At 46.7% G+C, this 15737-nt stretch overlaps 1 protein-coding gene across 1 annotated transcript in view; it reads right to left on the bottom strand.

The window, feature by feature from the left end:
• Positions 1-295: 295 nt before the first annotated feature.
• The window catches only part of LOC139456518 (N-alpha-acetyltransferase 25, NatB auxiliary subunit-like), a 38349-nt gene continuing 22907 nt past the window's right edge, over positions 296-15737 (bottom strand). Inside the window, exons 17-28 of the mRNA XM_071238273.1 lie at positions 14734-14781; positions 14457-14560; positions 13530-13582; positions 12901-12973; positions 11892-11934; positions 10004-10204; positions 9371-9494; positions 8392-8451; positions 7460-7557; positions 6885-6995; positions 5486-5635; positions 296-3052 (exon numbers count right to left, since the gene is read on the bottom strand). Of these exons, the coding sequence (XP_071094374.1) occupies positions 2930-3052; positions 5486-5635; positions 6885-6995; positions 7460-7557; positions 8392-8451; positions 9371-9494; positions 10004-10204; positions 11892-11934; positions 12901-12973; positions 13530-13582; positions 14457-14560; positions 14734-14781 (1188 nt within the window). The 3' untranslated portion in view covers positions 296-2929. The remainder of the gene's footprint in view (positions 3053-5485; positions 5636-6884; positions 6996-7459; positions 7558-8391; positions 8452-9370; positions 9495-10003; positions 10205-11891; positions 11935-12900; positions 12974-13529; positions 13583-14456; positions 14561-14733; positions 14782-15737) is intronic.

The raw sequence follows: 15737 nt of genomic DNA on the forward strand, positions 1-15737 counted from the left end.
AGGTGTGTTCCACCGGCACTTCCTCAGGTGAGTTCCCAGGGCAAGTCCCACAGATGAGCTCCACTGGGTATTGACAGGTCAGCTCCAAAGGTGTGTTCCACGGGCTACTTCCACAGGTGAGTTCCCAGGGCAAGTCCCACAGATGAGCTCCACTGGGTACTGACAGGTCAGCTTCAAAGGTGTGTTCCACCGGCACTTCCTCAGGTGAGTTCCCAGGGCAAGTCCCACAGATGAGCTCCACTGGGTACTGACAGGTCAGCTTCAAAGGTGTGTTCCACCGGCACTTCCTCAGGTGAGTTCCCAGGGCAAGTCCCACAGATGAGCTCCACTGGGTACTGACAGGTCAGCTCCAAAGGTGTGTTCCACGGGCTACTTCCACAGGTGAGTTCCCAGGGCAAGTCCCACAGATGAGCTCCACTGGGTACTGACAGGTCAGCTCCAAAGGTGTGTTCCACGGGCTACTTCCACAGGTGAGTTCCCAGGGCAAGTCCCACAGATGAGCTCCACTGGGTACTGACAGGTCAGCTCCAAAGGTGTGTTCCACAGGCTACTTCTACAGGTGAGTTCCCAGGGCAAGTCCCACAGATGAGCTCCACTGGGTACTGACAGGTCAGCTCCAAAGGTGTGTTCCACGGGCTACTTCCACAGGTGAGTTCCCGGGGCAAGTCCCACAGATGAGCTCCACTGGGTACTGACAGGTCAGCTCCAAAGGTGTGTTCCACGGGCTACTTCCACAGGTGAGTTCCCAGGGCAAGTCCCACAGATGAGCTCCACTGGGTACTGACAGGTCAGCTCCAAAGGTGTGTTCCACAGGCTACTTCCACAGGTGAGTTCCCAGGGCAAGTCCCACAGATGAGCTCCACTGGGTACTGACAGGTCAGCTCCAAAGGTGTGTTCCACGGGCTACTTCCATAGGTGAGTTCCCAGGGCAAGTCCCACAGATGAGCTCCACTGGGTACTGACAGGTCAGCTCTAAAGGTGTGTTCCACGGGCTCCTTCCACAGGTGAGTTCCACAGTTCCCAACAAAAGGTTCACTTAACATGCCACTGGAGAGGCCCGCAGGTGATTTAGTTACTGATGAAGAGCTCTCGAAGTAGCATTACTGATGAAGGACATACCGTTGTGAATCTCCTTCAAACTGTCCTAACCTGACAATCAGGTGAAATATTGCCAGATTTTTCTGCATGACGCTGAAGGAAACAAATATGTTTTCAAGTGGAGTTTCTCCTAAATGTCACACACAAAAAGGTCGAAGAACAGGAATTCCAAGCTTGACATATCCAATATATTAATAACAATATTTATGACCATATTCATTTTTCCTCACACACTGGTTTCCAATATCAATATTCACAAACACTGTCTCATGTGGAAAGCTGTTCGTTACTTTGGGTCAGAATGATGCTGACAGACAAGAAAATAACTCATGGTTTTGTTGAAGATTTGTGTCGCACAACAGGAATAAAGTTGAACTTGATGCAAGTAATCTTGTATAATATTATCATCACATCTCCCTTGAGAAGTATGTGCTGCCATTTGATGACTACACTGTTTCATATCCTCAGGAGGGGCTCTTTTTTAGTCCCTAGGAGCCCCAAACAGGAATTCATAGCGAAGTCTTTCCTCAGTTAATTTGGAAATTTAACAAACTAGTATGAACAAAGCGACACAGCTTCTTTTACAATTACAAGCCCCAAATGTGGACTCTACAATTATTCGCTCCATAGTCTGGGTCTTTCTTTCATCAGTTCCAGCATCAAATGTGGATTGTCACCACAGCAAAGAACAGAATCAGCATTAGATGAAAGGTTGAACTGTCTGAGATGTCAGATAAATGTCTATAGGTTCTTCCTCGCTAAATCGCACCCTTATAGTGTATAATAAATTACAAACTCTGCACACACGTCAATTTGTCTTGGAAACACTCCTGTCCAAGGTTGAAGAAATTGACCATTGTTAGAACATCTCAACTGGCCTACAAACAAAGAGATGACCTGAGGTCCATCTTGTCAGGTGTTACACACCCAGGTCAACACGATATGTAAGGTCTGACACATCAGGACCAACAAGTCGGGTCCATCAAGTCTGGTCCAACAAGTCTGGTCCATCAAATCTGGTCCATCACTTCAGGTCCATCGAATCAGGTCCATCGAGTCAGGTCCATCGAATCAGGTCCAACAAGTCAGGTCCATCAAGTCTGGTCCATCACTTCAGGTCCATCAAGTCTGGTCCATTAAATCAGGTCCAACAAGTCAGGTCCATCACTTCAGGTCCATCAAATCAGGTCCAACAAGTCTGGTCCATCACTTCAGGTCCAACAAGTCTGGTCCATCAAGTCTGGTCCATCAAGTCAGGTCCATCAAGTCTGGTCCATCACTTCAGGTCCAACAAGTCTGGTCCATCAAGTCAGGTCCATCAAGTCGGGTCCATCAAGACAGGTCCAACAAGTCGGGTCCATCAAGTCGGGTCCAACAAGTCAGGTCCATCAAGTCGGGTCCATCAAGACAGGTCCAACAAGTCGGGTCCATCAAGTCGGGTCCATCAAGTCGGGTCCATCACTTCAGGTTCATCAAATCAGGTCCATCAAATCAGGTCCATCAAGTCTGGTCCATCACTTCAGGTCCAACAAGTCTGGTCCATCAAGTCTGGTCCATCAAGTCAGGTCCATCAAGTCTGGTCCATGACTTCAGGTCCATCAAGACAGGTCCAACAAGTCGGGTCCATCAAGTCGGGTCCATCGAGTCGGGTCCATCAAGTCGGGTCCATCAAATCAGGTCCATCAAGTCGAGTCCTACATGTCATGACCTACAACTCGGGTCCTACACTTCAGTTCCAACATGCAGAGTCCCAGAGAGTGAGCCAGGAGGTGAGCCAGGAGGTGAGCCAGGAGGTGAGCCAGGAGGTAAGACATGGAGGAGACACGGAGCTTCACAACTTGAGTGTATGGAGATACTGTAGTTTGAGATGAACGTGGTCATGCACAGCTCGAGAAGACTGCTGGTAGCTACTCTCCACCTTCAACCATACTTCCTTCTCTATCTCAATCTCTTCCTGTGGGAAGAAAAAAATATTCATTTTATCACAAGATGTAGACAGAACATGTACCAAACTTCACGACATATTTTCAACACGGCAGCCCAGATACTGATCAGTCCAGGCAATGAAGGGGAAGTGCTTATGTCAAATGGCTGTCCCGGAGAGGTTGAGGGTGCTGAGACTGAGGGAGGAGATGGGGTTACCTACCTGGCTGTCCCGGAGAGGTTGAGGGTGCTGGGACTGAGGGAGGAGATGGGGTTACCTACCTGGCTGTCCTGGAGAGGTTGAGGGTGCTGGGACTGAGGGAGGAGATGGGGTTACCTACCTGGCTGTCCCGGAGAGGTTGAGGGTGCTGAGACTGAGGGAGGAGATGGGGTTACCTACCTGGCTGTCCCGGAGTGGTTGAGGGTGCTGGGACTGAGGGAGGAGATGGGGTTACCTACCTGGCTGTCCCGGAGAGGTTGAGGGTGCTGGGACTGAGGGAGGAGATGGGGTTACCTACCTGGCTGTCCCGGAGAGGTTGAGGGTGCTGAGACTGAGGGAGGAGATGGGGTTACCTACCTGGCTGTCCCGGAGAGGTTGAGGGTGCTGGGACTGAGGGAGGAGATGGGGTTACCTACCTGGCTGTCCCGGAGAGGTTGAGGGTGCTGGGACTGAGGGAGGAGATGGGGTTACCTACCTGGCTGTCCCGGAGAGGTTGAGGGTGCTGGGACTGAGGGAGGAGATGGGGTTACCTACCTGGCTGTCTGTGAGGGTGCTGAGACTGAGGGAGGAGATGGGGTTACCTAGCTGGCTGTCCCGGAGAGGTTGAGGGTGCTGAGACTGAGGGAGGAGATGGGGTTACCTACCTGGCTGTCCCGGAGAGGTTGAGGGTGCTGGGACTGAGGGAGGAGATGGGGTTACCTACCTGGCTGTCTGTGAGGGTGCTGGGACTGAGGGAGGAGATGGGGTTACCTACCTGGCTGTCCTGGAGAGGTTGAGGGTGCTGAGACTGAGGGAGGAGATGGGGTTACCTACCTGGCTGTCCCGGAGAGGTTGAGGGTGCTGAGACTGAGGGAGGAGATGGGGTTACCTACCTGGCTGTCCCGGAGAGGTTGAGGGTGCTGGGACTGAGGGAGGAGATGGGGTTACCTACCTGGCTGTCCCGGAGAGGTTGAGGGTGCTGGGACTGAGGGAGGAGATGGGGTTACCTACCTGGCTGTCTGTGAGGGTGCTGAGACTGAGGGAGGAGATGGGGTTACCTACCTGGCTGTCTGTGAGGGTGCTGAGACTGAGGGAGGAGGAGATGGGGTTACCTAGCTGGCTGTCTGTGAGGGTGCTGGGACTGAGGGAGGAGATGGGGTTACCTAGCTGTCTGTCTGTGAGGGTGCTGAGACTGAGGGAGGAGATGGGGTTACCTACCTGGCTGTCCCGGAGAGGTTGAGGGTGCTGGGACTGAGGGAGGAGATGGGGTTACCTACCTGGCTGTCTGTGAGGGTGCTGAGACTGAGGGAGGAGATGGGGTTACCTACCTGGCTGTCCAGGAGAGGTTGAGGGTGCTGGGACTGAGGGAGGAGATGGGGTTACCTAGCTGGCTGTCTGTGAGGGTGCTGAGACTGAGGGAGGAGATGGGGTTACCTAGCTGGCTGTCTGTGAGGGTGCTGGGACTGAGGGAGGAGATGGGGTTACCTACCTGGCTGTCCCGGAGAGGTTGAGGGTGCTGAGACTGAGGGAGGAGATGGGGTTACCTACCTGGCTGTCCCGGAGAGGTTGAGGGTGCTGGGACTGAGGGAGGAGATGGGGTTACCTACCTGGCTGTCCCGGAGAGGTTGAGGGTGCTGGGACTGAGGGAGGAGATGGGGTTACCTAGCTGGCTGTCCCGGAGAGGTTGAGGGTGCTGAGACTGAGGGAGGAGATGGGGTTACCTACCTGGCTGTCCTGGAGAGGTTGAGGGTGCTGGGACTGAGGGAGGAGATGGGGTTACCTAGCTGGCTGTCCCGGAGAGGTTGAGGGTGCTGGGACTGAGGGAGGAGATGGGGTTACCTACCTGGCTGTCTGTGAGGGTGCTGAGACTGAGGGAGGAGATGGGGTTACTTACCTGGCTGTCTGTGAGGGTGCTGAGACTGAGGGAGGAGGAGATGGGGTTACCTAGCTGGCTGTCTGTGAGGGTGCTGGGACTGAGGGAGGAGATGGGGTTACCTAGCTGGCTGTCTGTGAGGGTGCTGGGACTGAGGGAGGAGATGGTGTTACCTAGCTGTCTGTCTGTGAGGGTGCTGAGACTGAGGGAGGAGATGGGGTTACCTACCTGGCTGTCCCAGAGAGGTTGAGGGTGCTGGGACTGAGGGAGGAGATGGGGTTACCTACCTGGCTGTCTGTGAGGGTGTTGAGACTGAGGGAGGAGATGGGGTTACCTACCTGGCTGTCTGTGAGGGTGCTGAGACTGAGGGAGGAGGAGATGGGGTTACCTACCTGGCTGTCTGTGAGGGGCCCAGAGAGGTTGAGGTTGCCGAGACTGAGGGAAAGGAAGACAGGGTCGACCTCCTTGACAGCCTGGTGGAGATCAGATGCCCCCTTCTCCAGGCCATCCACCATTGCATTAAAGTTGCTGAATGTACAGGGCTGGAAAAAACAAACACCTCTGATTAGGCCTCCACATCATCGTGTGTCTCATCCTAATGACCAGCTGCTGAGGGTGCGGGCAGTGTTTGAAAAACTAGGGAAGGTAGATCTTGTGTCGGGCCCGTACTCCAAATTTGTATCAGTCCTCATGGAATGCAGTAAATTTATGTGTCGATTTATTTGACACAACAAGCTGCAGTTTTTAAATGAGAGCCTGAAGAGTTTGGTCAGGACCTGCAGCTTCTAAAATCTGTGGGTCCTGATGGCAGCCTGGCAATATTTTTTATTTCAAACACTGGGTGAGGATAGTTGGAAGAAAATAACAAAAAATTATATTCGTTTGGGAATAGAGCTGAAAAGCATATGTTTTCACATATGTATATATTACGACAAGTGTAAAAAATATTGAATTACTTTCCTTTCTAGACAGAAAATATTTATGGTGACGATACATTTGTCTCCCTGCAACTCGAGATATATTACAGCTGCAAATCCCAAGGCCCCCAGGGCCTCCCAGCAACTCAAGATGTATTACAGCTGCAAATCTCAAGGCCCCCCAGGGCCTCCCAGCAACTCAAGATGTATTGCAGCTGCAAATCTCAAGGCCCCCAGGGCCTCCCAGCAACTCAAGATGTCTTGCAGCTGCAAATCTCAAGGCCCCCAGGGCCTCCCAGCAACTCAAGATGTCTTGCAGCTGTAAATCTCAAGGCCCCCAGGGCCTCCCAGCAACTCAAGATGTATTACAGCTGCATCATGGCAACTGAGGGAGTGAATGTTGTTTTACGCCACAGTCAGCAATATTCCAGCTGCATCATGCTTGTCGTAAGAGGTGATTAATGGTGGTCAAACTCGCTGGCTTAGTTCATGTATGTCATCATATCCCAATCTCATAGATGGATACTAATGATGTCACTTGATTGCCGAGACTCGATTATTTTCAGATTGCCAAAAAAAAGCTGAGTGAGGCTTTAAACAAAAAAAAACAACAAACATCCAGCTATAAGACAGCGGTCTGTAAAATAATCGAGTCTGGACAAGACAATCCAGTGATTGACATCATGAGCAGCGATCCACGCAATTGGGATACTATGACATGCATCAAACAAGTCATTGAGCCTGACCACCCAATCCCATTAGTTGCCTCCTACGACAAGCATATTCGCTTTTTCAGCAATCACGGGTTGCTGAAGACCTATTCTATCCCGGATCTTCACAGGTTTAAACAACAAACAAACAAACAAACTGTTACCTGTGTTGGTGCAGTGTCCTTCTTCTTACGTAACTTTTTTGTCCAGGATGATTTTAGAGGCTTGAGAATTCTATTGCACACTCCAGCTAGGATAGTTGCATAAGATAATGTCTGCAATTACACAATCAGTCTTCAGTTGCAACACAAGGATATCAACAAACATATCAGAAACAGTGGAACTTTGACAAACTATCATCACTTTGATGATAAATAGTAACTGTCTGTGATATCTATACTATTATACGAATGATTTGGTTTGGTTTGGTTTGTTTAACGCCGCACTCAGCAATATTCCAGCTATATGACGGTAGCCTGTACATAATCGAGTCTGGACCAGACAATCCAGTGATTGATATCATAAGCATCGATCCACGCAATTGGGCTCGATGACATGCATCAACCAAGTCAGCAAGCCTGACCACCCAATCCCGATAGTCGCCTCTTACGACAAGCATAGTCGCCTTTTACAGCATACCAAGCTAGTAGTCATCTCCATAGAATTGTGATACGCTACAATGACCTTGATGAAAGTCAGCGATATTGTTGACCTTGACCTTAGTTAACCTCCTACTGACCTCTGCACAGAGAACAAGATTTTCAAGCACTTCTGTGTTAAGGGCAGCCCCTCCCTCTGGACTGCTAATTAAGGGACACTTGTGTCGAGACACCGCCTCTGAAGAAAACAAATAAACAGAAAACATGAATATGGAGTGAGTGAGAGTGAATATGGTTTTATGCTGCTTTTAGCAATATTCCAGCAATATCACGACGGGGGACACCAGAAATGGGCTTCACGCATTGGGAATCGAACCCGGGTCTTCGGCGTGACGAGCGAACACTTTAACCACTAGGCCACCCGACCACGCCGAAAACATGAATTCAAACTTCACAGAGCTTGATCTAGTGTATGAGGGAGCATAGGCGAGCCAGTCGTCTAAGGTGACATTTGCAGTGCAGAGTTGCGTCCCTTGTGCTAACCAGAAACCTATGATTGTGGGTTTCAATCCTGGTTCGCCCCGATAATAATTCCAGGTTTGGCAGCACATGCATTTCACCCAAGTGGTAAACGTCTAAGACATGCATCACTTCAGGCTTTCCTCCAACACCAAGCTGACATGCTGTGATATTACTCAATATTGTTCAAAGTGGCGTTAACCCAACTCACGCACTCACTCAACTATGATGTCATGAAATCAGAAACCTCTCAGGATTACACTTTGTTGTGAGCGAGTTGGATTTAGCACCACTTTGAACAGTATTTCAGTTATTCCAAGCTGTGTCAGCTCGATGTGGGAGGGGGAAATTGATGCAGATTTAGACTTAAGCTTTCAACTTTGTTGAAACTCAAAACATGTGTATGGTTCTGGTAAAACAAGAAACAAGCAGGGCTTGATAAGATTCAAAATGTAGGATTCAGACCCATGATCCTAGGTTCCTGGCACACCTAAGGGAAGCAACTCTGCACAGCAGTCATAATCGTAATACACCGAAGTTAACTCGAACAAACCTTGCAGTAACTCAGGAACAACTGTTGTGAATCTCTTTTCTTCATTTTCTTCACTTTTACCTGAAACAGATAAAATCCAAGTAAAGGACACTGTAAAAATACTTCACTGTGAAATCCTGGGGCATTTGAAACCTATGAGTACTTGTATGGTGCTCACAAACCATTAATCACCATAAGGAGGAACCTGGGATTCAGACCCAGCACTCAGCAATATTCCAGCTATATGACAACAGTCTGTAAACAAAGAAAGTCTGGACCATGTGGACTAGACAATCCAGTGATTGACATCATGACCACTGATCTACGCAATGGTGATACGAAGACACGTATCAACCAATTCAGTGAGCCTGTCCTACCCAAGCCCTGTAGTCGCCTTTTACAACAAGCATAGTCACCTCTTACGACAAGCATTGGTTGCTGAAGACCAGTTCTTAATTGCATATTCTCACGTCCATATTACATTAGATTGTGTGTTAGGACTTACTTTTATTTCTTGGTTTATGGATCCGATAAATATCGAAAATTCAGATGAAGAAAAATTGTTTTCTTATATGTCACTGGTGCTAAAAATCACTTTGACAATAAAAATAATCCAAGCGGTTGATAATATCAGCAACGTCCCGTGTCATCAGGGTACAAGTGAGTGAGTGAGTGAGTGTGGTTTTACGCCACTTTTAGCAATCTTCCAGCAATGTCACGGCGGGGGACACCAGAAATGGGCTTCACACATTGTACCCCATGTCGGGAATCGAACCCGGGTCTTCGGCGTGACGAGTGAACGCTTTAACCACTAGGCTACCCGACCGCCCCCATCAGGGTACAATAACACGAATCAAGACATCAAGTCTGACCACCCGATCAGTCACTTCACATGACAAGCAATTGTCTGAGGGTCCCCCTGCAAACACATGCACCACTAAGACAACATGAGATATACAAGATCCTACCCATGACATGAGACGGACGATGTGTATCTTACCTACACCTTTATCCTGTAGACTATTTGAATATAAAACACACTGCACCATTTCCTTGAACACTTTATGGTGACCGCTGGAGAGGAACGTTGAAAGTCTTGTCCGGTACGGGCCGTCAACCTGACACTGCAACATGTGAACCAGTCAGGGACCAGTGGTACTCACAGCCAGAAACATTTTTTTACACCATCTCATTAAAGTCAGATCTTTTACTCCAATACAACACCTGTTTGAGGAAAATCTCCCAATGGCACCCAGGAACAACAATGGCACTCAGAAACAACAGGGTATATAACATATCCACAACCATATCATAGCAAGGCCTTTTTATACTCCATTTGGAACTGCCTGTTTATGTTTATTTCCAGGAGACAGAAATTTAGAAGCTGCTCTGAAAGCTTTGCGCACTAGTACCGAGAATTTAGAAGTCTCAATTTTGATTGGTTGATTAGAAAGTTTACACAATTATGTTTCGTTTGAGCACACTTCCAGACATAATTAATGATGATATTTGTTAGATTCCTTTGTATTTTTCGTACAAACTGAACCCCAAATGATCCCTGACATTTTGTTTGTGCCTCCAGCATCTAACTGCAATGAAAACCCATAAAGAAGAAATGAAACTGGGAACTAACCAGCATGCTGTTTGCGAATTTGTCGCAGTCCTCTAGATGGGAGGTGAGCTTCTGTAGCAAGTCCTGTATCACCTCGGACATGGGTTTCCTCTCCTCCGACACGCCGTTGTTGGTGTGATGGTTGACATCAGGCTGCCGTCCCAACATCACCGCTGCTGCCAGCAGTCGCAACATCAGGTTCCGCAGCCGGAGCCATGCTTTCTGACAACAGCAGATCATACAGTGCTTCAAATGTGAACAATCTCGCTGAGCTCAGGGCCCACTTGCACAAAGCGATCTTAGCGCTAAGACTATGTTAAAGTATGGGTGTTACGATCATCTTAGCGCTAAGATCGCTTGTGCAAGTGGGCCCAGATCTTAGTTCTCGCTATCGCTAGACAAGGATCTGAGGACATCCCTTTACAGGTCACACCAGACAACTTCATCCGACCAATCAAGAGTGACAGTCGGAATGTGTTTTCTAATTAAGCTACCTTGAAAAGTTTAACACAAAGTACAGTAAACTACGGTTATAAATCAAAGGGACCACTAATTTTAGTTCGTTATAACCATAGTTCGTTATAAGCATATATACAGCTTTAATACAGCAAATTTTAGAGACAAAAAAGTAAGTTTGTTATATCCGTCAGTTCATTATAAGCGTGTTCGTTATAAACATAGTTTACTGTATTCCGAAAGACAGTTAAAGGCTGTATGAATGAGTGAGTTGGGTTTAACGCAGCTTTTAACAGTATTTCAGTTATATTGCGGCGTGTCAGCGTAATGTGGTAGGAAAGCCAGAAGTGATGCAGGTCTCAAGACGTTTACCACTTCGGTGAAACCCACGAGCATGGGTATGGTGCTGACAAACCTAGAAACATAATCGAGGCGAACCGGGATTCGAACCCACAATCATAGGTTTCTGGCGTGCCCAAGGGAGGCAACTCTGCACAGCAAATCGTGGCGCCTTAGACGACTGGGCCACCTGTGCCCCCTACAGGCTGTATGGAGGACTGCGTGAAAATCATCGTGTATCCCTTGCTTCAGAGGGATTAACATTTGGACACAAGAGACTTTCCATTGCACATGGGAAGTTCTTGTCTGCCATACAATCTCAGCCATCTTTTTGACATTCCATAATGTTCTTTAGTTTAGTTTACAAATTTTAAATTGAGGACTTTGTCAAAAGTGTAGTCTGGAATGGAAGTTGCCAGTTTGAAACTATTGCCGTATAGCTCAAGAAAGCTTCTTTCTGACTGGCTAATGTTGACTTCTTGTTAGCTGTTTCATTGGTCAGACAAAATTTGTGAAATGTGGTTCTGACGGGACCTGTAATGGGTTGTCCTCAGATCATTGTTTAGGGGTAGTGAAAACTAAGGTCTCATTCTAATGACATTGAAATGTGAAAAAAGAAGCAATAAATTAAGAGGTACCTATTTGGATACGTGAATGAGTGAGAATGGTTTCTTGTAGTTTTGATGCTTTGAGGAAAGTGTGATATATGAAAGTTATAGAGGACACATTTACCATGAACCAAGGACCATCATGGGAGACTGACATTCAAACCCATGATCAGTGGATCCTGGAGTGAGTGAGTGAGTTTGGTTTTACGCCGCTTTTAGCAATATTCCAGCAATATCACGGCGGGGGACACTAGAAATGGGTTTCACACATTGTACCCATGTCGGGAATCGAACCCGGGTCTTCGGCGTGACGAGCGAACGCTTTAACCACTAGGCTACCCGACCGCCCCAGTGGATCCTGGAACAACCAAGGGATGTAACTAAGTAGTGAATTGCAGTTCCTGAAGCCACGGGGCTTGCCATACCCCTGTGTAATATAAGTCTGCAGTGCACAACATCAAGCTGACTGATGAAACGAAACAAATCTCAAACAATGGCTGACATACCTCCTCTTCAAATGATTGTCTTTGTAATGTCTCAAGGTCAAACCTGAAAGAGAAACCAAATCATTCACATTTGTGACAGGGGATAACAATAACCGAACAACGGCTCAAAAGCAGTCTAAATCTGACAAACTAGTGATTGATATGATGAGCAAAAGGGGTTTATGTAGCCCTGCTCAGAGGCCAATATTCAGCCAAATCTGCAGCAAATAACACTAAAAATTCCAAATTTGAATTTTGAAAAATCCGAAATTCCTCAGAATTTCCAAAAATATCAATATTAGTTTACTGTTTGTTTACTGCCTTAAACACCAAATTTATCAGCTCTGTAAAATGAAACATATCATTAATAGAAAGAATAGGCTGTGATGCACAGTGATGTGTGTATACTGGACAACAATTACCGTTTTTCAGCCTAGGGGGACACCTTTGTAATTTTTAGGTTTACAGATACAGTCGTGCCCCGCTTATACGGACTTCAGATATCCGGAAGCCTCGGTTCCCGGACGATTTTCATTCAAAACGAAATAATTACTATACAAATTTACCCGTATATCCGGAAATTCAGTTTCCGGAACCGGACGGTCATTTTCATACACAAAACACTGAAATGCACTCAAAATTGTCTCACTTATCCGGACAATACACTTCCGCTGGTGGAAATCCTTTGATTCGTGAGAAGTCAATTAACCAAGTGACACTGAGTTACGTTTGAGACGAGCTTGTTTATTGTACATGTAATCCCCTTCGATAAATATGGCGTCTGTGGAGGTCAGAGGTCAAAGTTGACCTTGATTACGTATTACGAGAACATTAAGAGGAATTGTTTTATATCTAGGGATTAAGATTACCTTGTGTATTTTACATAATTGAAGGGAAGTAACTCTTCCAGTAAGAAGCTGGTTTCAGTTATACGGAAATTCGTTTATACGGACGAATTGTGAAATGACGCAAGTGTCCGTATAAACGAGGCACGACTGTACACCGACGATGGAATGGAACGGCAACTTACAGTTCAGCAGGCTCCCAGCAACTCATCACTTGAAAGTCTCGGTTATCACACAGCTGGTTGATATCGGTCTTGTCTGGAAGGGAACAAGGGCAAATTCAGTATTGGATTAATATTTGTGATGAGATTAATCCTTTGGCCCAAGGCTGTTTGAAACACCTGATCCTGTGACACAGTGAGGTTTGTGACCATGTTTCACTGTTAGGGTCGTACAGTTATGGTGTCAAAGGTCAAGGCCATAGGTGTCAAGGCCATATGGTATCAAGAATGGTGTTAAATGTTGAGTGAGTGAGTGAGTGAGTGAGTGAGTGAGTGAGTGAGTTGCATCAGCACTGAACAGTAATCATTTCCAGGGAAGCCTGAAGTGATAGAGGCATCAGACGTTTACCTTTTTGGTGAAACCCACGAGCACGGGTATGGTGCAGACAAACCTAGAAACATAATCAGGGCGAACCAGGATTCAAATCCACGATCATAGGTTTCTGGTTAGCCCAAGGGGCACAACTCTGCACAGCGAATTGTGGCACGTTAGGTGTCTGTAACACCCATGCCCAGTTAAATGTTGAGAGATGACAGTGGTCATTATGGGCTACAAATTATCTAACTACTCACAGGATCAAAGGAAAGGTTACCTTTTTCAGGGTCAATCTCCATATACGTTATCATTTGTTCTGTACTATTGTGACTGAAACAGAAAAAAACAAAAATAAATACATCTTAAAATCATTTCTGAACAGAAATCTCAACAGCAAGCAAGCGACTACAAGACAAAGGTACCATGAGTACAAGTTGTATAGATGTTATCATTGCTGCTACCACTGGTACATTATTCTCAGGGCCACCTGTTAGTGACTGTTTGATTGGCATTCTAGAAGTTACTGGTAAATAAGAAAACATCCAACTTTATGGAGAACCACTTCTGGTTCACTGCATAGGCGACGTTTCGATATAGATTCTTGCACCATTCTAAAGATGGAATGACAGCTTCAAAATGGTGCAAGAATCTACATTAAAACGTCAATAATGACTTAAATGAGAAAATTGTTCTCCATAAAGTTGAACGTTTTTTCTTTAACCTATAAGTGCCTCAATAGTAGTGCCTCATCGTTTTGTTAAGTCTGAGTGACTTAAAAGCTAACGTCACATTGGCGGTGTTTCAGCAAGCATAGGTTGCTGGGGACCTATTTTAACCTGCAATCCGCACATGGTCGCCTCTTACGACCAGCATAGGTTGCTGCGGTCCAATTCTAACCCAGAATCCCAACAGGGTCACTTCTTACGACCGGTATAGGTTGCTGGGGTCCAATTCTAACCCAGAATCCCCACGGGGTCACCTCTTACGACCAGCATAGGTTGCTGGGGTCCAATTCTAACCCAGAATCCCAACAGGGTCACCTCTTACGACCGGTATAGGTTGCTGGGAACCAATTCTAAACCTGAATCTCCACAGAGTGATTATTTCAAGGACAACAGACAACTTGTCTGTTCTACCGGCGAGCGATGAGGTGGTAAATCTTTCTCTCTGTCTCCCTACAGATGAGCATGGGAACACCCCTCACCTTGCTGTTTCTAGAGTTAGGTCCAGCAGCAGCCTCTCTGATGTGGCGCTTGCATACTGCAAAGAGTTCTGTAGCTTTTCTCGAAAGTTAACGAATTCCCTGATCTGAAAAACAAAACAATAATATGACATTTCCTGATTCGATTTCATTAGTGAATGTACCAGCTTTAACTGTCACACTGTAGCATCATAAAAACTAGAAGCAAAAACATGTTTTACCAGAGTTACCAAAACACTGACATTCCATAGATGAGAAATGAAGACATTTTGCTACATACCTTCCCAAAAGACCCATATTTGTAGGATGATATGAGGTATTCTGTGGTCTGAAAGGAACAGAAATAGCAGGCATGATACATACACACAAGTACAGTCGGCAATATTACAGTACAGTATATCAAGGTGACCTGTGACGTAACAGTCCGACCAGTGGCCGATAGTGTCAATGTGTGGATACAGTGACACACATTCAGACAGGGCACTGACAAGCGAGTGAGTGAGTTGGGTTTTATGGTGCTATTCCCATCTAGAGGTTTGTGTGTCTGCCTGTCTGTCTCTGTGTGTCTGTCTGTCTGTCTGTCTCTGTGCATGTCTGTCTGTGTGTGTGTGTGTCTCTGTGTGCGTATGTCTGTCTCTGTGCATGTCTGTCTGTGTGTGTCTGTGCATGTGTCTGTCTCTGTGCATGTCTGTCTGTGCATGTGTCTGTCTCTGTGCATGTCTGTCTGTGTGTGTGTGTGTCTCTGTGTGCGTATGTCTGTCTCTGTGCATGTCTGTCTGTGTGTGTCTGTGCATGTGTCTGTCTCTGTGCATGTCTGTCTGTGCATGTGTCTGTCTCTGTGCATGTCTGTCTGTGTGTGTGTGTGTGTGTGTGTCTGTGTGCGTATGTGTCTGTGTGTGTGTGTCTGTCTCTGTGCATGTCTGTCTGCGTGTCTGTCTGTGTGTGCGCATGTCTGTCTGTGTGTATGTCTGTCTGTGTGTCTGTCTGCCTGTGTGTGTCTGTGTCAAGCCCAAGGAAGGATACCATCTATGTCAATATCCTTAGCATAGTATACATGAACAAGTCAGTCATAGCCCTTCAGCTATCCTGTTTCCCAAGGCTGATAAAGAATGACTTTGTATTGTATTTTTCAGAAGTATGATGTCATCAGCATGAGAGATGATAAATTAAATATATGCAAATATCTGAACATTATCACAACCTGTAGAGATAACATTCTGTGGTATTTCCTCTTCAAACTTTTCCAAAACAAAGGCTACAAAGCTGTTTTCAGCAACCCATGCT

The sequence above is a fragment of the Haliotis cracherodii genome, unplaced genomic scaffold (assembly GCF_022045235.1).
Source record: "Haliotis cracherodii isolate W230 unplaced genomic scaffold, xgHalCrac1.p SCAF_11, whole genome shotgun sequence".
Classification (NCBI taxonomy): Eukaryota; Metazoa; Mollusca; class Gastropoda; order Lepetellida; family Haliotidae; genus Haliotis; species Haliotis cracherodii.